The 24,374-nt window shown below is 38.3% G+C and overlaps 1 protein-coding gene across 7 annotated transcripts in view; it reads left to right on the top strand.

Annotated features, from left to right (window-relative positions):
- Tpx2 (TPX2 microtubule nucleation factor) overlaps nt 1-24,173 on the top strand; it is a 51,688-nt gene extending 27,515 nt beyond the window's left edge. For 6 of the 7 annotated variants that reach the window (XM_048811133.1, XM_048811130.1, XM_015481858.2 and 3 more), the window contains 11 exons: nt 920-1,041; nt 2,335-2,486; nt 4,618-4,789; nt 7,013-7,154; nt 7,956-8,172; nt 14,764-14,859; nt 15,973-16,149; nt 16,699-16,845; nt 18,994-19,105; nt 19,758-19,945; nt 21,687-24,173. In XM_048811133.1, coding sequence (XP_048667090.1) covers nt 920-1,041; nt 2,335-2,486; nt 4,618-4,789; nt 7,013-7,154; nt 7,956-8,172; nt 14,764-14,859; nt 15,973-16,149; nt 16,699-16,845; nt 18,994-19,105; nt 19,758-19,945; nt 21,687-21,797 — 1,636 coding nt within the window. In that variant the 3' untranslated portion in view covers nt 21,798-24,173. The remainder of the gene's footprint in view (nt 1-919; nt 1,042-2,334; nt 2,487-4,617; nt 4,790-7,012; nt 7,155-7,955; nt 8,173-14,763; nt 14,860-15,972; nt 16,150-16,698; nt 16,846-18,993; nt 19,106-19,757; nt 19,946-21,686) is intronic. The other variant, XM_048811132.1, reaches the window with a different exon arrangement.
- Nucleotides 24,174-24,374: the final 201 nt, after the last annotated feature.

Genomic DNA, 24,374 nt, shown 5'->3' with positions numbered 1-24,374 from the left:
TTTACTTCTGTCTTCTCTATTACACTTACATATTCTTTGTTATATTTGTTGGTAAATATTTTCCCTATTCTTGTTTTTTTTCTTCAGTATTAGGAATCAAGCCCAAGATCTTGCAGATACTAGGCAAGCACTATACCTCTGAGCTACATCCCCAGTCCTCTTTTTTTCCCATTCTACTGTTTTTTGTTTTTGTTTTTTTTTTTTTAGTTGTAGATGGACATAATACCTTTATTTTATTTTATTATTTTTTTTAATATTTATTTTTTAGTTTTCGGCGGACACAACATCTTTGTTTGTATGTGGTGCTGAGGATCGAAACCGGGCTGCACGCATGCCAGGCGAGCGCGCTACCACTTGAGCCATATCCCCAGCCCTATTTTATTTATTTTTATGTGGTACTGAGGTTCAAACCCGTGCCTCATATGTGCTATGCAAAATGCTCTACAGCCTCACTGTTCTACTGGATTTTTTTTTTTTAATTTTTTTTTTTTTTTTAGTTGTAGATGGACACACTACCTTTATTTAATTTAATTTATTTATTTATATATTTTCTAATGTGGTACCCGGGATCGAACCCAGTACCTCATGCATGCTAGGCAAGCGCTCTACCACTGAGCCACAACCTCGTCCCTGGATTTTTAAATTTAATTTTTTATATGGCATAAAAGCTAATCATTGCACAGATTTGTGAGTCTTTTGTAGTATCTTTTATAGTCTGTTTTAGCTATATTTTTTCCGAAAAAGTATGCATATTTTTTATAGTGTTATCTAATTAAGCCAATATCTGCTTATTAGATAATATTTTTGGATTTTGATACTTACTTATCATAGATTAAAAACAGTCTATATAATACCTTTAAGTTCTTGTGAATCATTGGGCCTCTTTCTCCTCTCATCTCTTTTAATGATTTCCCTTTAGGCAGAAGGTTTTAAAAAGTACTGAGGAGCAAGAGTTGGAGAAGAGAATGAAAATGCAGCAGGAAGTGGTGGAGATGCGGAAAAAGAATGAAGAATACAAGAAACTTGCTCTTGCAGGAGCAGGTCAGCTTGGCTCTGGTTGAGACTAATTTTTGAGGGGTGCTTTTTATAATCTGAGGGTTTTCTGAGGTCTCTAAAGCAAAAAAAGGCTTTCTTGGTAGTCATCACTAAAGGCTGGGTGTATTAAAAGACTGGACATGAATTCCATTTATATCCCAATGATTATTCCCTAAAACATTTTATCTGCATTGGCCCTTCCTTAGGTGTGCTAGTCCTCCTCTTTGTATTAGAAAAAGTAGGAACTAGGATTGAGACAAAAGGCAAAATAACTATACAGGCCAGTTTGTTGTTTCTTCCTTTTATCGTAAAGGCAAAAAGAGCTGAGTCAACTTCACTTGTAGCTGTGGAGGAAAAGTATAACTGAGGGAAAAGGTTACAGTTTTGCTTTATTTTGACATAGATTTATTAAGTCAAAACTAAAGAGTCGGCTTACTGGGTTGAAAAAGCACCCATGGAGTTTATAAGGTTTACTTCTTAGGGATGCTAAGTTTGCGTTTAAAGTCATTGTATAGGGAGTGATAGTGTAGCTTAGTAGCAGAGCACTTGACTAGCATATGTGGGGTTCTAGGTTCAGTCTCTAGCACCCCACACACAAAAAAGATCAGTCCATAGCTTTTCCTATCAAAAGTATTCTAGTAATTTTTTCTCCAGAGTAATGATTATACCTAGGAAATGGGATTCTTCCCTTTGCTTGTATCTGACCAAAGGGCTTGAAACCCAGTAGGACTTAATAAACATGACATGTGTTAGTGTCCCTGAGGACTGTTTTCAGTTCCAGGTTACATGTAGATAGTAAACAGTTAGATCCATGGTAATAGGAATACCAAAAGGGTTAGAGTAAAAGAGGATTTAATGATGTTCTCTATTCTTTTTGTGTTAGGGGAGGTGGGTAATGGGGATCGAGCCCAGCAGTGCTTTACTACTGAACTATATCTCCAGTCCCTTTTTATTTTTTATTTTGAGACAGTTTCTTGCTGAGTTGCCAAGGCTGTCCTCAGCTTTGTGATTCTCTTGCCTCAGTCTCCTGAGTTGCTGGGATTATAAGCAGGAGCTACTGCACTCAACTGATGTTCTCTATTCTTTTTCTTTTTAAAAGAGAGAGAGAGAGAATTTTAATATTTATTTATTTTTTATTTTTTATTTTTTTTGGTGGACACAACATCTTTGTATGTGGTGCTGAGGATGGAACCCGGGCCGCACGCATGCCAGGCGTGCGCGCTACTGCTTGAGCCACATCCCCAGCCCGATGTTCTCTATTCTTAATGTTATCTCTGTTTTACTCTGCTTCTCACTTAGGGCAACCTGTGAAGAAATCAGTGAGCCAAGTAACTAAATCAGTTGACTTCCACTTCCGCACAGATGAGCGAATCAAACAGCACCCTAAGAACCAGGAGGAGTATAAGGAAGTAAACTTTGTATCTGAACTTCGAAAGCATCCTTCATCTCCTGTATGTTGATAAACTAATTCAGTTCAGACTTCAAGTGTAGCATTTGTGGTCACTTTTTACAGTAGTACAATTCAGAGAATTATATATTTTGAATTTAAGTAAATCTTTTGTAAACTGTGTGGCCTTGGATAAATCATTCCTTCCTGGAAACTATCTTACTAAGTTGCTCTGAAAATTTAATTGAGAAGATGCATAAAGCACATTCAGTTTGAGAAACTGAAGGTATAGGCATTTTTACTGTCATAAAATTCTTGACAGACTCTTACGTTTGCAAAATTTTATACAAAATATAAGAGAGGTTACGGGAAAAAATGAGGTTGGGGCAGATCACTCAAATTCTATTAAATAAAATTATTTATTATTTATTAAAATTATTTATTAAATATTTGTTAAATAATAATAATTCAAAAAATTCTAGAACTAATCTAGTCTCATTTGTAGTTGGCATCATCATTATTAATTATCTCTTTTTTTTAAAGATGGACACAATATCTTTAGTTATTTATTTTAAATATTTTTATTAGTTATTGATGGGCCTTTATTTATTTATTTGTATATGGTGCTGAGAATCAAACCCAGGGCATCACACATGCTAGGCAAGCGCTCTACCACTGAACCACAGACCCAGCCGTATTTATTTATTTTTTTATGTGGTGCTGAGGATCGTACCCAGTACCTCACAAGTGCAAGGCAAGCGCTCTACCACTGAGCTATAACCCCAGCCCCTGGCATTATCAGTTTTTTTTTTTTGTTGTTGTTGTTGTTTTTTTAATATTTTTTAGTTGTAAATGGATATTTTAATATTTTATTTATATGCGGTGCTGAGGATTGAACCCACGGCCTCACACATGCCAGGCAAGTGCTCTACCACTGAGCCACAACTCCAGAGCATCATCAGTTTTTAAAGTCGGTCAGTTTTTTTTTTTGTAGTTGTAGATGGACAGAATGCCTTTATTTGTTTATTTTTATGTGGTGCTGAGGATCAAATTCAGTGCCTCACACATGCTAGGCAAGCGCTACAGCCCCAGACCAGTCTTTTGCAGTCTTAAACCCTGAATTTGTGTTCCTTTTAAGATATATCCTTAATTTTTTCTTCCTGTCAGAGACTAGTTTTATTAAAATTAATGATTTAAGGAGTAGGCTTTTTCATCAGTCATCTGCTTGACCTGATGCAGACCCACAGCCTGGTCAATTGACTTTAAAGGGTTTGGGTAGGATGCCTTTGCAGCATTTTTTCCCCCATTGAATTCTAAGAAAGTTTGGTCTTGATTAATTCAAAATACTCACATGCTTGGGAAAACTAAGTACTGTTGCACAATAATAATAATAATAATAATAATAATAATAATAATAATAATTTTTTAAATGCTAGATTTTTTTTTTTTTTTTAATAATGGNATTCGCTCATCTGTGCGGAAGTGGAAGTCAACTGATTTAGTTACTTGGCTCACTGATTTCTTCACAGGTTGCCCTAAGTGAGAAGCAGAGTAAAACAGAGATAACATTAAGAATAGAGAACATCGGGCTGGGGATGTGGCTCAAGCGGTAGCGCGCTCGCCTGGCATGCGTGCGGCCCGGGTTCGATCCTCAGCACCACATACAAACAAAGATGTTGTGTCCACCGAGAACTAAAAAAATAAATAAATATTAAAAAAATTAAAAAAAAAAAATAATGGGAGATTAGTGCAGTGGTGCATGGGTGTAATGCCAGCTACTTGGGAGACTAAGGAGAAGGATTGCAGTTTTAAGGCCAGCTTCCATAACTTAGTAAGACCCTGTCCCGAATTTAAAAAGCCAAAAAACAAAAAGGGAGCTGGGAATGTAGCTCAATGGTATTACACAGTTTATTTATTCATTCATTCTTGCAGTTCTGGGGATCGAACCCAGGGGCACTTTATACTGAGCTACCTTCCTAGCCCTTTTGTTTTGAGACAGGTTCTTGCTAAGTTGCCGAGGTTCACCTCAAACTTGGAACCTTCTTACCTCAGCCTCCTGAGTTTGCTGAGATTTCAGGTGTTCACCACCATGCCAGGCTTATACTTTTATTATTTGTGCAGAATATATGCCTTATAGTAGATCTGTGCTCTTTTATTATAACATTTTGTTTGTGGAACAACTTTTCTTTTCATAGGCTCATGTGCTTAAGGGATGTACCATTACAAAGCCTTTTAACCTCTCCCAAGGAAAGAAGAGAACATTTGATGAAGCAGCTTCTACATATGTGCCCCTTGCACAGCAAGTTGAAGCCTTCCATAAACGAACTCCTAACAGATATCATTTGAGGAGCAAGAAGGAAGATTTTAGTAAGTTTTCTACTAATAAAACTGGCTGGAGCCTTCTCCTAGAATTCTTCACATAGGTGGAGTGATTGTTCTTTAAAAGGAGGATGAAGAGTGAATAGTGTGAGTTCAAATGCTGGTGGGTTTCTGGGTTTGACGGTGAACTGATGAATGGGTTCTAATCTAATAGTTTCTATCTTTATGAAAATAATTTCTAAACTAAGCCTGAAGAGTGGAGGTATTATAAAATAGTTGTCAATGAGAGACTAGGGCTAGTGTTCTAGATAAAACAGAATGTGATCATTTTGTTTTTGAGCTCTCTAAAATTTTTATATCCTTGCATAGGCATTGTTTAGCACTGTATTAGGTAACCACAAAAGTTCCTTTATAAAATATAGCATTTCTTCTTTGGTACCAGGGATTCAACCCAAAGGGTACTTATCCTCAGAGCCACATCCCCAGTTTATTTATTTGAGACAGGGTCTCATTAAGTTGCTGAGGCTGGCTTTGAACTTGTGATCCTCTTGCCTCAACCTCCTGAGCTGCTTGGATATTACAGGCATGTGTCTGTACATCTGGCTATGTACATACAGTGTTTCTTTTCTTTCTTTAAGGAGGTACTTGAGATTGAACCCAGGAGCACCTTACCCCTGAGCTACATTCCTGTGTCTTTTTATTTTTTATTTTGAGACAAGGTCTTGCTAAATTGCTTAGGGCCTTGCTAAATTGCTAAGGCTGGCTTTGAACTTGCAGTCTTCCTGCCTCACCCTCCCAAATTGCTGGGATTACAGGCATGCTCCACTGTGCCTTACCATACAGCATTTCTTAATGTTTTCATTTTGTCAGATTTTATATTATAGGAATAATGAAAAAAGATTTTGGGGGGTTTGTTACTGAGGATGTATCCTTGCTTATGCTGGGCAAGTGCTCTATCGCAAAGTTATATACCCAGCCTTTTTTTGTTGTTTGTTTTGAGACAGGGTCTCATTAAGTTGCCATGGCTAGCCTTGAAATTGAGATCCTCGCTTGTCATGGTGGCACACCCCTATAATCCCAGTGGAGAGAGGCTGAGGCAGGAGGATAGCGACTTCAAAACCAGCTTCAGAAACGGCGAGGTGCAAAGCAACTCAGTGAGACCCTGTCTGTAAATAAAATACAGAGTAGGATTGGGGATGTGGCTCAGTTGTTAAGTGCTCCTCAGTTCAATCCCCAGTACCTCCCTTCCCATAAAAAAAATAAATTGGGATCCTCTTGCCTCAGTTTCCTGAGTAGGGTTATAGGCATATGCCACTGCGCCCAGCAAAATATCATTTTTTTTAATCCTCATGGAAATTTAAATATAAAACTTGGCTTCTCAAATAATATATGACTGTAAGATTTAATCTGATATGTCCTGTTCTTAAAATTCTAGTTGTGGCAAATGGAAACAAAAATCTATTTTATACACATTTTACTTTATACAGATATAATTATGCTTGTACTAAAAAATAAATTAGAAAAATATATGTATTTAATTTTTTTTTTTAAGTTGTAGATGGGCACAAGACCTTTATTTTATTTAACCCAGTGCTTCATGCATGCTAGGCAAGTGCTCTACCACTGAGCCACAACCCTGGCCCCCTTGTATATATAATTGAAGCATGACTTATTTCCAAAATAAATAGATTTGGTTTTGATTTTCTCCTGTTATGTGATAAGAACTAAATTAGAGGACTCATTCTAAATAATTATGAGAATTGCCAGCATTGTCTCTGGCCAGGTAAATTAGTATTTTCTATGAGTGGTGGTGATTGTCTTAGTAGTTATGCTTTGACATAGTTTTTTTTTTTTTTTTTTTTTCCACTTCTTTTTTTACTGATGCTTTGATATATGGTTTTGGGAAATTTATAAAATTGAGATTCATTTCTTGAGCTTTGTAAAGGTCTAATTTTTAAAGCTAGATTAAAGAAATCTTAATTGTCAATGACAGAAATAGAAAATGCAGCCTGGTGGATTGCCAATAAACCCATCAGATTTGAATGGATATTAGATTTAGAAGATGACAGGAATTTAATTTACCAAAAGGCTACCCCTCAATAAATAGTGATAGTAAGAAGGGAGTATTTGTTAAATAGTCTGACAGAGCAGAGCTGAGTGGGGAGGGTTAGCCACTCTGATTTTATTCATCTTTGGGCTTCCTAGTTGAGTCAGCACTTGTAGGTACAGTAGATCTTAGGAAACGAGTGAATATCTAATCTTGCTTTATAGGTGTGTTACCCTCCAAATCATCTGTGACCAAGATGTCCAGAGACCCACAAACTCCCTTACTACAAACCAAATACCGGGCAAGGCCTGTTACCTGCAAAAGTGCAGCGGAACAGGAAGCTGAGGAGCTTGAGAAACTGCAGCAGTAAGTCTCACTGGCAGTATCTGAGGAACGCTTCCAAGGACTGCCTGCTTTCCTCTCAGTTCTTAAAAAAATTAAGGAAAAAAACAAAAAACTTTTTTAATACTTGGGATTGAACCCAGGGGTGCTTTACAAACACTTAACTACATCCCTATTCATTTTTATTTTTGAGAAAGCGTCTCATTAAGTTGCTGAGGATCTCACTAAATTGTGATCCTCCTGCTTTGCCCTCCTGAGTTGCTGGGATTGCAGGCTTGCGCCACTGCGCCTGGCTTTCTCTTTGTTCTATAAGAGTGATAGTTGCTGTTTTCTTTTCATGAAACTTTTGTAGGCTCTGTAGGCTGTGTATCTGCCTCTATGATTAATGTCCTGAAAGTGGGAATATGCAGATGTCCTGATAAAAATCTAATGCATAGGTTGGAATGGGAGAGCTTCTTACAATTCTAATTAAGAAATGTCCTGTTTGTGGCTACTTAAGAGATTTTTACAATTATTAGTGGAGCAAACTGGAACTTAATAAGGTTAGCATTGGAACTTATCTTCTATATATTTGTTTTATTCCTATTTGTGCCTTTTTTAAGGGAGGAGAAGCTCCTCTGTGAAGAGAAGTCCAATCTTAAAAGTGGAAATGTTGAGACTGTCTCATTGTTCTATACTTGAGAAGTAAAGATAATGACTTTTAGAGAGAGAATGGAAATTTTATCATGTATGATTGGTCATCTTAGTGATGATTATTTTTTGTTTTTGCTTCACTTTGTTGTTTATGTAGTTTATTTATTTGTGGTTGTCATTAAACTCTCACAGGTACAAATTCAAAGCACGTGAACTAGATCCCAGAATTCTTGAAGGTGGGCCTATATTGCCCAAGAAACCACCTGTGAAACCACCCACTCAGCCTGTTGGCTTTGATTTGGAAATTGAGAAAAGAATCCAGGAGCGAGAGCCAAAGAAAAAATCAGAGGATGAATGCTTTGAATTTCATTCCAGACCTTGTCCTACCAAGATCTTGGAAGATGTTGTGGTAAGAACAGTTGAGGCTTTGTGTGCTGGCTGAAGTGTTCTGCCTGTAGCTGAATATCTAACCATTCACAAATGTACTAGTGGGTACTGAGAGCAGGACATTGTATTAGGAGCTGGGAATTTAAAGAGACGCAGCAGAAGTAGAATTTGCTCTTAGTACTTAAAGTCCAGTAAAGGAAGCGATATGCACTTAAATGATATAAAATGCAGAAGTGTTCAGAGAGATGACAGTTTAAAGTACTATAGGAATTCAGAGGAGAGAATTTTTTCATTCAGAAGGCTCAGGGAATGCTATGTTTGCCGTGATAGTTAATGCTTGTGCTATATGCCAGGCACTGCTCTCTGCCCTTCTCATATATAGTCATCCCTCAGTATCCATGGGGGATTGGTTACAGGACCCCCACAGATTCTCAGGTCTGCAGATGCTAAAGTCTCCTATATAGAATAGTGTAGTATTTTCATATAAACCACATGTATCCTATTATTTATTTTTTTTTGAGACTGGGTCTTACTATGTTGCTTAAGCCAGGCTTGAATTCCTGGCTCAAGTGATCTTGCTTCAACCTCCTGAGAGGGTGGAACTAGGGGCGGGGCACATGCCGTCACTCCTAGCTGACTGTTCTCTCTTACTTGCTTTAGAGTCACCATGGTTTTCAGTGAAACTACAAGTATTATACCTTTCATTGGGTACCTAATTTTGTTTATTCTATTTTCTTAGCACTAAGTCAAAAACAACCTGAGATTATGTTTTCCAGGGCTTACAAGAATTATGTTTATGCTTACAAATGGTTCTATCCCCCATATCCTCTTTTAGTTGAAAGCTTTTTAAATGTGAGACTTCTTTTCTATTTATAGTGTCTTCCCCGCTTCTTTGTTATGAACTCATACACCATAGGCCAAACTCTTACATATAGTGATTAGTCACTAAGAGTTGTGCATTCTTTGTCATTAACTTCTTAGAAAACAAGGTCCTGAATATGACAGGACAAAGGTAGGTTGACTGCACACCTCAGGACCTTAAGCCTGAAGGGCTCAACATATTTGTTTTATACACTAGAAAATTGAGACCCAGAAAAGAGAAACTGTATCCTCAAATCTTTCATGACAGTCATCTGGTACCTTGCTTTTAATAGCATCTTTTTTGCTGGGCATGGTGGTGTATACCTGTAATCCCAGCAACTCTGAGGCAGGAGGATTTAAATTTTAAGGTCAGCCTCAGAAATTTAATAGACCTTATTTCTAAACAAACAAATAAACAAATAAATAAATAGGGGCTGGGGATGAAGCTGCAGTGGTAAATGCCCCTGGGTTTAATCCCCAGTACAGGGGGAGCGGGGGGCATCTTTTTCTCCTCCAAACTCCTGGCCTTTCCTTTCCTGTGTGCTTTGTTCTTTAATTCCCATGCCATGTTCTCAGTTTTTACTTTACCCTGGTTCCTTGCGTATCAACACTGGCTTTATATATTTTAAAAATCAATTCACTTTGTAGCTTCAATGTTTGTATATATGTATGTGTTTGTATATGTTTATTTATTTATTTGTGTACTGGAGGTTGAACCTCGGGGTACTTTACAACTGAGCTACATCCCCCGCCTTTATTTTTTTATTTTGAGACAGTCTTGCTGAGTTGCTTGCCATCCTCCTGCCTCAGCCTCCCAAGTTGCTGGGATTACAGGCATGTGCCACTGCCCCCAACATTTTAAAGTAAATTTAAAGGAAACTTTTAAGCAAATACATAAGTGGAAAACCTACCCCTTTCCCCTTGAATAACATAATAATAGTTAACACTTAATATAAATCTTACTATATAACAGGATTTTATTCTAAGCTCTTTACTTTGTTTTTACATATGAAAAAAATATAATTTTTTCCTCAGGAAAAACAGGAAATTCGGGAAATACTACATTTTGCACCTCACATTGATTTGTAGTTGGTCCTAACCCTTTTTGGAATAGTTGCTGAAAATATTGGCTGTTTATCCAGAACCAGGGTGTTCGCCCTGCTGATAGAATGTATGTGGACAACACTAGAAGATTGCATGTTTTTCCCTGAGAGAAGCATAAGACAAACAGAAGTTCTGGGGGAGCCATCTTTCCAAGTAGCCCCTCCCATTTCCATTTTGGAGGATTTGCCTGAACTATGCAGCCAGTTAGCACTTAGACATGTGCCACTTCTCCCTGTAAATCAAAGGCCCCACTGCTCCCCCTCCCCCGACTTCCCAAATCATTTGGGCTCCCTAAGCCCTTGCTGTCCTGGACCCAAAATACCAACTAGGATTTGGCCTAAATTTCAGCAGTCCCACCTAGTGAATTGGAAAGTGGGGCTTCTAAACATCAATTTATATCTGTGCCTTATTTCCACAACCGAATTTGGAGAGACAGGCATCTAATTTGTCACCTTAATTAGATTTTAATATTAATTAAAAACTATATAAAGTGCTTTTAGGTTCTTAAAGATAGACATGATATAAATAAATGGTTTATGATCAAGAACAATAAATACATAAGTAAAAATAGCTCTAGCAAGGTGACCTTCTAAGCTCTTTACTTTTATATAATAACTTATTTTCTCACAATCACCCTATGAGATGAATACTGTAGGTACTTGCGTTAGTCCATTTTGCAGTGAGGAAGCAGAGATAAAATAACTAGCCAGTGGCAGAACTAGGATAGATAGTATGGCCCCAGAGTCCTCTTGTCTTAAAATGGAAGATACCTTTTATTTGTTTTTCAGACCCCCTCCCCCACCATGCTATGGATCAAACCCAGAGTCTCATACATACTAGGCAAGTGCTGTACCACTGAGCTACACCCCCAGCCTGATGATATCTTTTAAAACAGAAAATTCTTAGGACATATGTGATTATTTAACAAAAATGTTTGCATCCTACCTACAGTCTGTATCACCAGTTGTACCTGAAATCCATTTTTGAAAACTCTGATTAGGAAATTATTGTAAGTTTGTTGTGCTCTGGAGAAGCTAAGACAGAGTGGTAAGTGGGGAGGCGTGACTAAAGCTCATTAAATGTTTATTGCAGTCTGAGAGTAGCACTGTTCCAGGTTATGTCTTTTGAGAATTCTGAATAAACAGATCTGTGAAGCAGTAGGTAAGTCAATAAGGTGGCACTGAATTAATGTGTGCTGAAGGAAAATGTTCACCAAATTCAACTGGTTCTCAGAATCCCTCTGGGGCTCTTATTACAGAAACAGATTTCTGGGCCCCAGCCCTGTAGTTTTGATTTGTTGTATGCAGTGTAGAGGCAGCCGCGGTGACAAGCTGTGTGCCTGACTTGCAGTAAGCAGTCAGGTGTTAATAGTAATAGCTGTCATTTTATTGAGTGCTTATATTGTCCCGAGTGCTTAATGTAGATTATCTTATTTATTTCTTATAATAGCTTTAAGAAGTGGACTTTTTATCTCTATTTTTAAAGTGATAAAACAGTAAGAGGGGTCTAATAAGCAGTACCAGGATTTAAGCCTATCACTTCCTTAAATGCTATATTATTCTATTCTATAATACTTACTGTTATCATTGTTTACTTTGGCACATGCAGGTTTCAGGTTTGACACTTGCTGCTTGTTGCTCTCCCTTCTAAAATTTAAGGAATTTCATTTCAAGTCTTTGTTTCTAGAGAATCAAAGCATAGAAGGAGATGTATTTTCTTCTATCCTCTTCATTTTTTCAGAAAGGGAGGCTTTCAAAGGGCATTGTACCCAGAGAAACATTTTAAAAAGCTGGTGGCAGAATTGAGATTAACTCTCTTAACTTCTGGTCTTGGACTTAGAACAGAACTGAAGAAATCTGTCTCTCAGAGACTGATTCAGCATGTCTGCCTGCTGCTGTCATGCCCCATCCATGTGCCCCTAGTGCTGAAGTCCTATTTCCATGTGTCCTTAACACTGCTTCTTGTGCTTTCCACTTGTGGTTGAAGGTGGCAAGAGGACAACAGGACTGATGAGAGATGGGCTTGAGCAGCAGTGGGCCTGAGGCAGAGATGAAGAAAGGGCTCTTGGGGCAGAGGCAGAGTGATGAAAGCCTTGCGCATGAGGGTGTGAAATGGGAACTTGGTGCCTGTATCTAATGGGGGGCTGGGGCTCCTGAGGTACATGTGGTATCAGTGAGGCCAGTGAGTAATTTTAGCAGAGATATTTAAGGGATGACTTAGGGAGACTAGCAGGGTTTTTTTGTTTGTTTGTTTGTTTTTTCTTTCTTTGTGTACTCCTTGGGATAACGTTGCTTTGTAGTAATTTCCTAACTGCTTTGGGACAGGCTTGAGAGCTTATTCCAGGGCAATTGGGGGCATTTCCTGCATTTCAAGTGTTCATCCCCAACTCCTTCCTTGCTGTTTTTCCTAAATGTGTCATCTGTCCACCTACATTGCCCACTTCTAACCTCACATCACCTCTTAAGAGATACCTTCCCCAAACTTCCCATTGAGGGAGTGTGTTCCCCTAGTAGCCTTTAGCCCCACATTCTGCTGGGTTTCTTTAGAACATTTGTGAAAATTAGAAAATATTCACTTTATGACTTTTTTTTTTGGTATTGGGGATTTAACCAAGGGGCGCATAACCACTGAGCCAAGTTCCAGTCGTTTTTTTTGTTTTTTACTTTTTTATTTTGAGACAGGGTCTCACTAAATTGCTTAGGGCCTTGCTAAATTACTGAGGCTGGCTTTGAACTTGGGATCGTCCTACCTCAGCCACCCAAGTTGCTGGGATTACAGATGTCTGTCACCCAGCCTGGCTAATTTATTACTTATTGATTGTGTTTTTTCCATTAAAGTGTGAAACCCTTGAGAACAAGGACCATCAGTAACTCCTACAAATACAGGATAACCAGATGTGTACAGTACAAGCTGACATAGATACTGGGAATTCCAAGACATGACCTTCTTGTTCTTAAAGCTTGCGCAGACTGGTAGAGTGGACTAACATGTAAACAAATACGTAGAGTAATAGTAATCAACATATGTTCAGTTACTACCAGGTCTTCTTGTAAGTGCAAAGGAATGGAAATGGCAATATCCTAGTCCTCAAGGAGCTTATGATTTAAACTTAAAATAACAAGAAATCTTCATTTTTTTCTGGAAGTCTGATTTCCTTTTATTTCAAATCAAGTCTCCAGTTGGTTTTTATTGTAGTAGAGAAGGGGTGTGGGTGGATAGTTGCTACAAAGATGATTTTCTTAGCCATGTCCTCCCCTCAACTAGTGAGGATTGATCTCACTCATAATGTCTCTGTCATGGCCTACCTATTAGAGATTTCCATTGCTCCTCTTTTAAAATGTAGATCTCTACTGGTTGGATTAGAGGGAGGAAACAGGAAAGGGGGGATTATTTTAGAACTAAAGGAGTCCTTGGATATTTATTTCAGTTAAATTATTTTATGAACCCCCTCGCCCTGCTCCTCTCCAGGCCTAGAAGGCTATCTGATGTGCCTGGTTTTATAGGCTGGAAGCAGAACTGGGCCTGGCTCATTGTTCTTTCTACTTCCACATGCCCTTGGTGCATTCAGTCAAGATGTGCTCATGTCCACCTGTGCTGGATATTGTAACAGCAGGTTTTGTTGTATGTAAATTATTTCTTGGATTCTTGCCACTCTCATTACAAGACTGCTGAACTGGATTTCACTATGCTAGTGATAGCACTCTTTAGAAAACATAAGAAATTTCATAGCAGAGTGAGTATTCCTTCACAGAGTGAGCATTCCTTCACAGTGGTCACCTAGAGGGTTTATAAATCTGTTCTAATCTAAAGGTGTTTAGAACTATAAGAAAGAATTTTTTTTTTTTTTTAAATAAAAACCTCTGAGTAGCCCAAGATAATAGAGGCAGAAATAATTTTGTTAAATGAAAGATAAAAGATTGAGCAACTAACTGTCTGGCATGGTCCAAAAAGTGGCTTTCAAAACCACTCCAAGAAAGACATTCCAAACATGTTTTGAGCAGGTGCAGCATTGTTGGGATTAAGGAGAAGTCTCCCAAGGTATCTTCATAGAGTCCAACATACAAATTCTCATGCATTCATTCTTAGAGCATTCATTTAACAAATATTTACTGAATGCCTTATCCTTGCCAAGGTCTGTGTTAGATGCTAGGGGTTGATGGAATAAAATAGTCCTTACCTTTGAAAGCACTTATAGTCTAGCTGAGGCGGATGAACATCTAAACAAATAAGTGCAGTGAAGTTTTGTAGATATAGTCATCTCTCCTTGTTCCTATGCAGATTCAACCAAATGTGGTTGGAAAATATTGGGGGGAAAATTACATTTGTACTAAACATGTACAGACTTGTTTTCTTGTCATTATTCCCTAAACAATTCAGACTAACAACTTTCCATAGCATTTACATTATATTAGGTATTATAAGTAACTAGAGAAAAACAGTACAGGAAAGTATAAGTTTTATGCAAATATACACCATTTTTATACGGGATTTGAGCATCTGTGGATTTTGGGGGCGGTGTTTACTTCTACAGGTTCTAGGAGCAGAGATCTGTTGTCATGATACATAAACTTCTCTTTAAGAAAGTGATTTAATCTTTCATAGTGGAGGTTGTTGCAGGATGTTTAACTGAGTTATGTGTTCCTTCCAGGGTGTTCCTGAAAAGAAGGTACTTCCAATCACTGTCCCCAAGTCACCAGCTTTTGCATTGAAAAACAGAATTCGAATACCCACCAAAGAGGAAGAGGTAATTCCCTGGGAGTAGGGGGATTCTTTTTCCTTCTGCATAGTCAATCTAAGCCTTACCATTTTTTTTAATAGATCTTTATTTTGTTTATTTATGAGGTACTGAGGATCGAACCCAGTGCCTCACACATGCAAGGCAAGCGCTCTACCACAACCTCAGCCCCTAAGCCTTACCATTTCTTAATTCTAAAAGAGATATAACACAACCACTTTTGTCTGAAGTTATCTTTAAATATGGTATTAACATTTGATCATCTTTTTTGCTCATCCAAGAGTAAAGTAGTTGGTAATGTATGAATCTTCTGACTGTCACTGATAATAGGTTACAGTTTATGGAAACTGTGGGGAAGAATTAGGTATTGGAGGCTTGTCTGCTTCTATAGTTTTGAAGTCAGTCAGTCTTTGTAAAGTGGATCAAAAATTGCCAACCTCTGCATTTTATTTGCCTGAGTTATAGTCATTATTCAGTGAGGGACTTTTAAATTCATACTAAATAGTCACATTGGCCTTGCAGTTACATCCACCTCGTCCTATCTCTGTTAACCCAAGGGTCACAAAGGTGACTGTTTAGTGATGTTTCATGAAATTGTAATATATAAACTGTCATTGATCATACTAGTATCTTATTACATCTCCCATTTATCTATAAATATCCAGAGTTAGGGTAATTTTATAGCAGATCTCAAGCATAAGCCTTTTTATAGTTCATTTGAAACTAAAATACACAGTTATCTTATGTTACCAGCTTGAACCCAAACAACTTACTGGTCCTATTCTGGGTTTGGCAACCCAGTCACATTAACTCCAGTCACATGTTTTATTGGAGTCTGGAGGCTGGGTCAAAGAAGAGGCTAAGGTATATACCTGGTTAATGTATTTCTTATCTTCATTTTATTCATACTGTCTGACCTCATTTAATTTTTATAACATTCCTGTGAAAAACTTCAGATTTAAAAAAAAGAAAGACAGGAAAGGAAAGAAATAGGAAGCTAAAACATCTAAGGTTGAGGGACTTGCCTTCATTAATGGCTTACCCCTATAGTATCTTCTGACTGCATGCTGAGGAGGTAGGAGAGAATGAGGAGTCTTGTTTCTAAACTGCAGTTTCTCTTAGGAAGAGGATGAACAGGCAGTGATAAGAGCTCAACCTGTGCCACATTATGGGGTGCCTTTTAAGCCCCAAATCCCAGAGGCAAGAACTGTGGAAATGTGCCCTTTCTCCTTTGATTCTCGGGACAAAGAACGACAGTTGCAGAAGGAGAAGAAAATAAAAGAACTGCAGAAAGGGGAGGTAGGTGTTTCCTTTTCTGCAAGTAGGATACTGCTTTTCTTTGAGCCCTCAAATATAACCTCTTATGTAGTACTTTTAACTGTAAAATCAGTACTTTCCTTTGATCCCTCTTAAGAATTTTATGAAATAAAACAGGGCAAATGATTTTAAGTAATCCTTTTTTTTTTTTTTAATTTCTTGGTGTAGATGGACATAACATAATGCCTTTATTTTTATGTGGTGCTGAGGATCGAACCCAGGTCCTGCCCATGCTAGGCAAGCGCTCTACCACTGAGCCACAATCCCAGCCCCTTAAGTAATCCTTTTGGCAGAAGGAGGTTAAATGACTTCCTCCTAGTTATTGGGAGCATACTGCCAGTTATTGGCAATATTGGGAGGAAAACCTAGATTTCCTTTTGGGTTCATTACTCTTCTCTGAAAGACCATGTGCTGTTTAGAAAACTGGCTAGCCATCCAAACTTTTCAGGTTCTTCCACATATTTTGGAGGAGCTCTTGCCTTCTAACCGAAGAGGTCTTCATCTTAAATTTTATGTTTTCTTTTGCATTAGGTGCCCAAGTTTAAGGCACTTCCTGTGCCTCATTTTGACACCGTTAGCCTGCCAGAAAAGAAGGTGAAGAACGTGACCCAGATTGAGCCTTTCTGCTTGGAGACTGACAAAAGAGGTGCTCTTAAGGCACAGATATGGAAGCACCAGGTGGGAGCCTGGGGAGAGCAGCCAAGATGTTGGTTGGTTGATGGGTGGTTGGTTGGCTGTTTGGTTGGTTTGACTGGCAGACCAACTATACTGAAAATCATCTGGGAAAACATACTTGATTATTTCTGTGTACTCTGTCTAAATCAAGGTTCAGCACGTTTTCCGTAAAGGACCAGATAGAAATTATTTTAGGTTTTATGGGTTAGAAGAGCCTCTACCACATACTGTGTGCCTGTGTTTTCAATCCTTTGAAAAATGTAAAAAACATTCTTAGCTCAAGGGCTGGATCAAAACCATTTGCAAGCTGGATTTGGCCTTTAGGCTGAAGTTTTCTGACCCCTGCTTTAAGTGATCATCTTGGGAATGTGAGAACTCAGGCTTCTTTTGAGTCAGGAGTCTGAGAGCTCCATCTGTTAGACTCATTCATTAAGTATTCACTCTGTTCTATTGACTGCTTTGGTAAGAAACAGGATGCAAGAAAAAGTTCTCAATATGATATGCTATTTTCTCAGCATGGTGTGTGATAAACTTGCTCTTTATAGATAACAAAATAATTAAAAGCAATTGATTGGTTATTGGCTTGTTTAATTGGGATGTATTTCTACCCAGTTGAAAAACATTTTTAAAAATTTTTGTGTTCGTCAGTATTTTTATGCCATCACTTATCCTGGACTCTGCCCCAAAGGAGCTCTAGGCTAGTCATTATTTGTAGGAATCACTCCTCTTGAAGCCCAAGAGATCTGATTGCTCTGTGACTGAGTGCAGGCCACCTTTTGGCATTGTTTTGTAGAAAACCTAAGGACTGCTGCTTTGGCAATAGTAGTAACTCTCCCTTTCTTAAGGACCAAGACATAGGATGTCTTGTGGGGCATTTTCTATCATTTTTTTTTTTAAAGTTTCTCAAATACTTAACAAAAGTAAAGTGATAATGATATAATAAACTTTCATGAACCTAACACCTTCTGTAATGATTAAAACATGGAAAATCTTATTTCACCTGTACTTCTACCATTTACTCCTCCATTGTATACGTTACCTACACGACATTACTTTGAACTGAATCTCTATTCATCAAAAATACTTGAGCTTATATTTAAAATATAAAGACTGGGTTAAGGGTGTGACTTTATTTGTATAGGGTATTTGCCTAACATGTGCAAACCCCTGGATTTGATATTCAGCATCACACAAAAAAATAAAGACTTACTTAAAACAAACACAATAATATCAAAAAAGATTAACAGTGATTCCTATATAGAGACAAATAGTCAGTAATCAAATATCCTTAAATTTTTCATAATTGAAACAGTTGACTTGTTCAAATCAAGATCAAAATAAGGTCCACATTACGTATTTGTTTGATAAATCTCCCTCCTTTTTTTTTTTTTTTAAAGAGAGAGAATTTTTTTAGTATTTATTTTTTAGTTTTTCTGTGGACACATCTTTATTTTATTTTTATGTGGTGCTGAGGATTGAACCCAGTGCCCCGTGCATGCTAGGCGAGCACGCTACCGCTTGAGCCACATCTCCAGCCCTTGTTTGATAAATCTCTAAGTCTCAATCGGTGAACTTGTCTCTTTGTATTTTATTTGTTGAGTGAACTAGATTGTGTAGATTTTTCCACAATCTGGATTTTGCTCATATATTGCATTTAAAGTATTCCTCTGTTTCCTATAGATCTAGAGGCTTGATTAATTCTGGTTAGGGTTTGTTTGTTTTTTGGTGGTGGTTTTTTTTTTTTTTTTTTTTTTTTTTTTTTGTGTGTGTGTGTGTGGTGCTAGGGATTGAATCGGGGCTTTGCACATATATACCAGGCATGTGCTTTACTGCTGAGTCACATCCCCAGACCAGGAGAATGTTTTATAGTGCTATTGCATGGTATCTAATGAATCACATCGGAAGGCATATAATATCTAGTTTTTTAGAGTTTTTGTGATGTTAAAATAGGCCTTAAAAATATCTTAAAGATATTTTCTAGTTCTCTGAGTGGACTCTAGATTCTGGGTGGTGGGAGAAGATAACTAGAGGTTAGATCACATCATCTTCTATCTGGAATGCCAAAGCAGTTCAGAAACACTAGATCTTGAGTTAATGTGTTGGTCATGGAAGTTGTGCACTTGCCTGTCTGACAGTCTTTATTCCTAATAGCTGGAGGAAGAACTGAAACAACAGAAAGAAGCAGCTTGCTTCAAGGCTCGTCCGAATACCATCACCTCCCAGGAGCCCTTTGTTCCCAAGAAAGAGAAAAAATCAGTTGCTGGTAGTGTTCTATGAACTTTTGGGGGTTTGGGGCAGAATTATAAGATTTCCTGGGGGAAGTGGGACTCAGTTGTATCAGACAATACTTGGTTCACCCAGAGTGTTGGGTTTTAGAGGGTGGTGGTTTTTCTTCCCTTAGACCCAGTCTTTTGCCTCTATTGAATCTAGTACCTTGTTGAGTTTCAGAATGTGCTGGGGACAGATTGGTATAACATGAGCCTTGTTAGAAACCGCTGGCCTTTTAGTAAGTTACAGGCCCTCTCTACCAAAGAGTAGCAAGTAAATGAGAGAGGGAGTCTAGGGTGTCCTTCTGGAGTTCTAGGTGAAGCCAAGCCTTAGGTACAGAATATTTGATTTCTTAAGCACTAGGTGGTGTGTTAGAAAATTGGGATTCTTCTACCACCATCTTAAAATCACTATATAGTTTTGAGCTTACTTCACCCTTGTGGGTCTTGTTTTTATTCCATTTACACTAGATGATTTCCAGGGGCTCTTACAACTCTTAAAATTCTAAGACTTTTATATAAGTGGTTTACTCTGCCTTTCTTTTAGCAGGGCTTCCTTAGAGTCTCTGCTACTTGGCTCAATCCTGGGGGGCTGGGTTCATGCAAATACTTCTTATGCACCAATATTCTTTCTGTTTCTGTACTCAGAGGGCCTTTCTGGTTCTCTAGTTCAGGAACCTTTTCAGCTGGCCACTGAGAAGAGAGCCAAGGAGCGTCAGGAGCTGGAAAAGAGAATGGCTGAGGTAGAAGCCCAGAAAATCCAGCAACTGGAGGAGGCCAAGCAACAGGAAGAAGAGCAGAGGAAGGAGGAGCTGGCCAGGCTACGGAAAGAATTGGTAACTGGGCATGAGTACTGACTAACCCAAGGTTGTCTCTGTTTTGTTTTACCTTACCTCACCTTGTTCTAAACAGGATCTACAGTGGCCTGCAAGGCTATCTCAAAGACAAGTAAAAAAAAGAGAAATCATCCAGACTTAGGGTGGGGGGAGGAGGTTGAGGTGTGAATGAGGCAAAAGATGTATACATTGTAGTCTAAATATGAGCCACAATTTTGGCCCTTTTTAGGAACCAACCTGTTAGTTATGACACTAATATAAAACCAATTTTTTGAAATATAAAAATACATTCAAAAATATATTTATAAAAAATATATATTCAACATACTTGAATATATTGAATATATTAAAAAGTATATTTATTAAAAAAAAGCAAAAACATTTATCCTTCATATAGTAATTAGACAGAGTTTCTTCCAGGGAGCTTCATGAAGAAGACATCATATGATATAGTCATACACAGTGATGTATTTCCTAGGATTCTTTTTTGTTTACTTTTTAATTTATTTTATTATTCTGTGCTTAACAAGAAACAATACATTTTACAATCAGACCAGAATACTTAGGGAAGGATGTGGAAACTGTGTAGCAACTATATATTTTTCTTTCCTCTTAATATTTGGCTCAGACTTTTTGGAGTTACAGTGTTTGTTGGTCTAAGTAATCCTCATGGTGTAGGTAATCGCACTAGCATAATGATTTAGATATTCATTATCTCCCCCACCAAAAAATCATAATTCATCTTAAGGATCCCATTGTCAGCCAGACTCATTGGTACATTTCTGTAATTCCAGCTACTCTGGAGGCTAAGGCAGAGGATTGCAAATTCAAGGCCAGCCTGGGCAACTCAATGAGTCTGTCTCAAAGATTTTTTTAAAAAGCGTTGGTGGTGTAGTTTAGTTGCAGTGTCTTTACTGTGGCATGAGTGAGGCCCTGGGTACAGTCCCTATCCAGTATCCCCAAAACAAACCAAGTGCATGTCTAACTGTTGAAATAGATACCCATAGATGACTATGCCCACGGGAAGGCTCTAAGGACAACTTCAAGAGACTATAGCCTTGTGGGACATCCAAATTACTATTTGCTGATTGAATGAGAAAACAAGTTCTCAGTCCCAATGCACTCATAAAGTCACCCTCAACTTCTTTGATTTTCTTCAATACTTGGTACCTGCATCTTATGTTTGTCCCCACTACAGAACTGTTTCTTACAGCAGTTCTCAAAATAGGTTGAAGACTGCATTCTAAACACAGTTAGTGCCAGTTCTCTCTCTGCTAATCTGGCTTGAATCAGGATTGATTGTAGAATATCCAAAAGAATGGATGGGACCATGTCCTTTACAGTGGCCCTTTCTGATTATTGTTTTTTTCTTTACTTTTTGTATTTTGTTTTGGTCCATTTTGGTGAATATGAGTAAGTAAGCCTAAGATTATAGCAAATTTCTAATTTGTGACTCTTTTTTTCTGTTGCAGTTGAGTTATAGCCCCATAACACCCTGTAGATCATACTGGAGATATATTTGACATTGTTAGTGAAAGCAAGGGAACCCAAGAAAGACCTGTAGAAGCTCCAAAGCTCATACGCTTTTCCATTTTACTGTGTTGCCCCCTGTGCCTTTAAATTCATGACTGGGATCTATAGGACTGTACAAACATTTTCTCTAAAAGGAAAAATCAAAACAACTGTGAGCATAGTTCTCTGACATCTCTCTCAGTGGTAACTTATTTTCTCTTCTCTGCAGGTGCACAAGGCAAATCCAATACGCAAGTACCAGGCTGTGGAGGTAAAGTCAAGTGACCAGCCTCTGACAGTGCCTGTATCTCCTAAGTTCTCCACTCGATTCCACTGCTGAACTCTGCTGTGAGCTGCAGATGCTGCTTGGCAACAGGAGCTGCTCCTTATATCACACCAGGCATGGACCTACCTACCCATGCCTAGCAGAGCATACCTGACAACGGTGGACTCCAGTTTTGTTGAGAATTGTTCTCATTCATTTTTGAGGCTAACACTGAGACGTGGTTCATCTGTGTCTCCATCATACTCCTTATAGTTATTTCCTTTAAACCATCAGTTGACCTTTAATATTGGACTTAACTCTGACTAGGATTTTAGGTGTCTGTGTCAGCACAGTGCAATTTCTATTTCCCTTTATCCCCTTCCTTTTTATATAAATGTGTGTGTGTGTGTGTGTGTGTGTGTGTGTGTGTTTTAATCAGAAAATAAAGTAGTTAAATCCTCAGATAGGGTTTAAGTCATGGTTTAAATGAGGAATAATCTATATCAGATTTTTTTTCATCATCTCTGCATGAAAATGAATTTATAGTTTAGGAGTCCTGCACCAGTGAGCAGGTAGAACAACACATGGATTCATAGGGAACCACATGGCATCATTTGCAAGCTTCTAGCAGAGCTGCTATAGGCACAGTCTCTCTCATCAGTGCTGATTATAACAGGGAATGGTGCCGCATGCATTTTAAGACCTAGCCTAGCGTATTCTGTTTTGTTCTACCCTTCCTGATTTTGTTATTTAATGTTAAGTCTGTCAGGTCCCTTTAGAGGTCAAATCTTACTGAGGAATGGGTAATTGGAGAGGTGGGTCCAGGAACTTTTAAGAACATAGACTCTGTCCTTAAAGGAAAATGCTTTGTAACTTTTTTCTATCTTAATGTCAGAATATCCTCCACATTTTACTACCTCCCTCCCAGTAGTCACCCAGTCATGTGTGTTATGCCTTTGCATAGTCTGTGCCTTTTTCCCTAAATGAGCTGCTTCTCCTCTTGTAAATTCCTCCTTTTAAAACTTAGCTCAAGTAAAATCTTTTAGAAATTTTTTGTTAACCATTTGGCCTTCTCAGATAAGGAGGGTCCTTCTTTCTTAGTGTCTCCAAAATGTTACTTGTATAAAATCTCTCTAAGAGAGCAATTATATTACATATGAGTTACTATTGTTCACAAACTATTATAATAGAGATGTCAGTTCCTTGAACTCTCTGTGTGTGTGCGCGCTGCTGGGGATAGAACCCAGGGCCTCACACATGTTAGGCCCTCCTCTACCGCTGAGCCACATACCCAGCCCCATCTCTCCATTTCCATGTTTTTTTGTGGCTTTCACAGAGTTGGCTTGGGTCTGTGTTAAATAATACATTTTCTTTTAGATTTCATTTATTTTTGAGCATCTACTCTGTCAGTTATCTTCCACACCATTAGATATAGAAACATTAGTGTTCTGTGTAGACCAGTTCCTCAGCACTTTGTGATATTAGCCCTATTTTATATTCATCATTTTATTCTCTCAGTGAACTTTTGTAAACCTATTGTGCAGGCCATTGTAGATTCAGCAGTGGGTGACTGAACAAGAGTGTTTTTCACAGTGTGATTTGCAGGTCTCTCATCCACCTGAATATCCACAAACTGGTACAAAATGCAATTCCTGGATTCATTTCCTAGAAGTATGCAGTATACAGTTGCATGACTACTTAGTCCATTTAACAAATATTGGGTGCTATATACCATGGCATTGAATACAGCAATGAGCAAAAACAAAGATCTTGCCTACATGGAGCTTACATTTTAAATGGGAGGGAGAGAGTAAGGGAATAACTGGGCCCTTTTGTCTGGTGAGAGGTGTTCCCATTCTGCTATGTGAGAATGAACTGGGGTGGCGAGGGGAGCATGGGAGATTGTAACTGAGAGAGTGAGAGCTGGTGATAGCGGTGAAGATGGTAAGAAATGGTTGGATTCTTCTTTTATTTTTTTTATTCTAATGAGTTACACATGACAGTAGAAAGCTCTTCAGAAATGGTTGGATCTTGGATGCATTTTGAGGTTGTAACTGCTGAGTTTTGCTAACAGACTGGATGTGGAGAATGAGAAGGGAGTTAAGGAGAGCATGCAGGTATCAGCCCAAACGCAGCTCCTCCATCCCTTGAACTGTGAGAAATCTGGTTCTACCTCAGTCCTTATATTTGGGGGCGGCGGGGGGCGGTGGGGGGGATTCTCAGAGCTTTCTTTTTTCCTGGCACCTCTGTCGTTTCTTCCCTTGAGAAACCATCTCTTGATCCTGTTTCTGTTCCATCCTACCCTGACTTTTTTTCTCTACTTGTAATTGCAGTTCTCCTGTAACCATTCACTGTCATTCATGTATTTCCATCTGATATTTTATTCATATAAAATCATTTTTTGATTTTGATTGTTTCAGGTGTAACAATAAATCCAGCCCTCAATTGAGAGTTTTGGGAAAAGTGTTATTGAGAATGATTAACTTAAGGGATCCTTCCACCCCATTTGCTTCATTCTATATTATCTCCTCTGCACAGTCACATCAGAGTGGTAACTATGTAGAGCCAGAGGGGTGGACAGACTACAATTGCTCCAATGTTTTAATAGAAAGGAGACCTGGACAGGTACTTGTAACACAGATGGCATGTGCT

Source organism: Marmota marmota, unplaced genomic scaffold, assembly GCF_001458135.2.
Source record: "Marmota marmota marmota unplaced genomic scaffold, marMar, whole genome shotgun sequence".
Taxonomy (NCBI): domain Eukaryota; kingdom Metazoa; phylum Chordata; class Mammalia; order Rodentia; family Sciuridae; genus Marmota; species Marmota marmota.
Note: the sequence above shows the minus strand (reverse complement) of the source record. Positions and strands in the feature narration are given on the sequence as shown.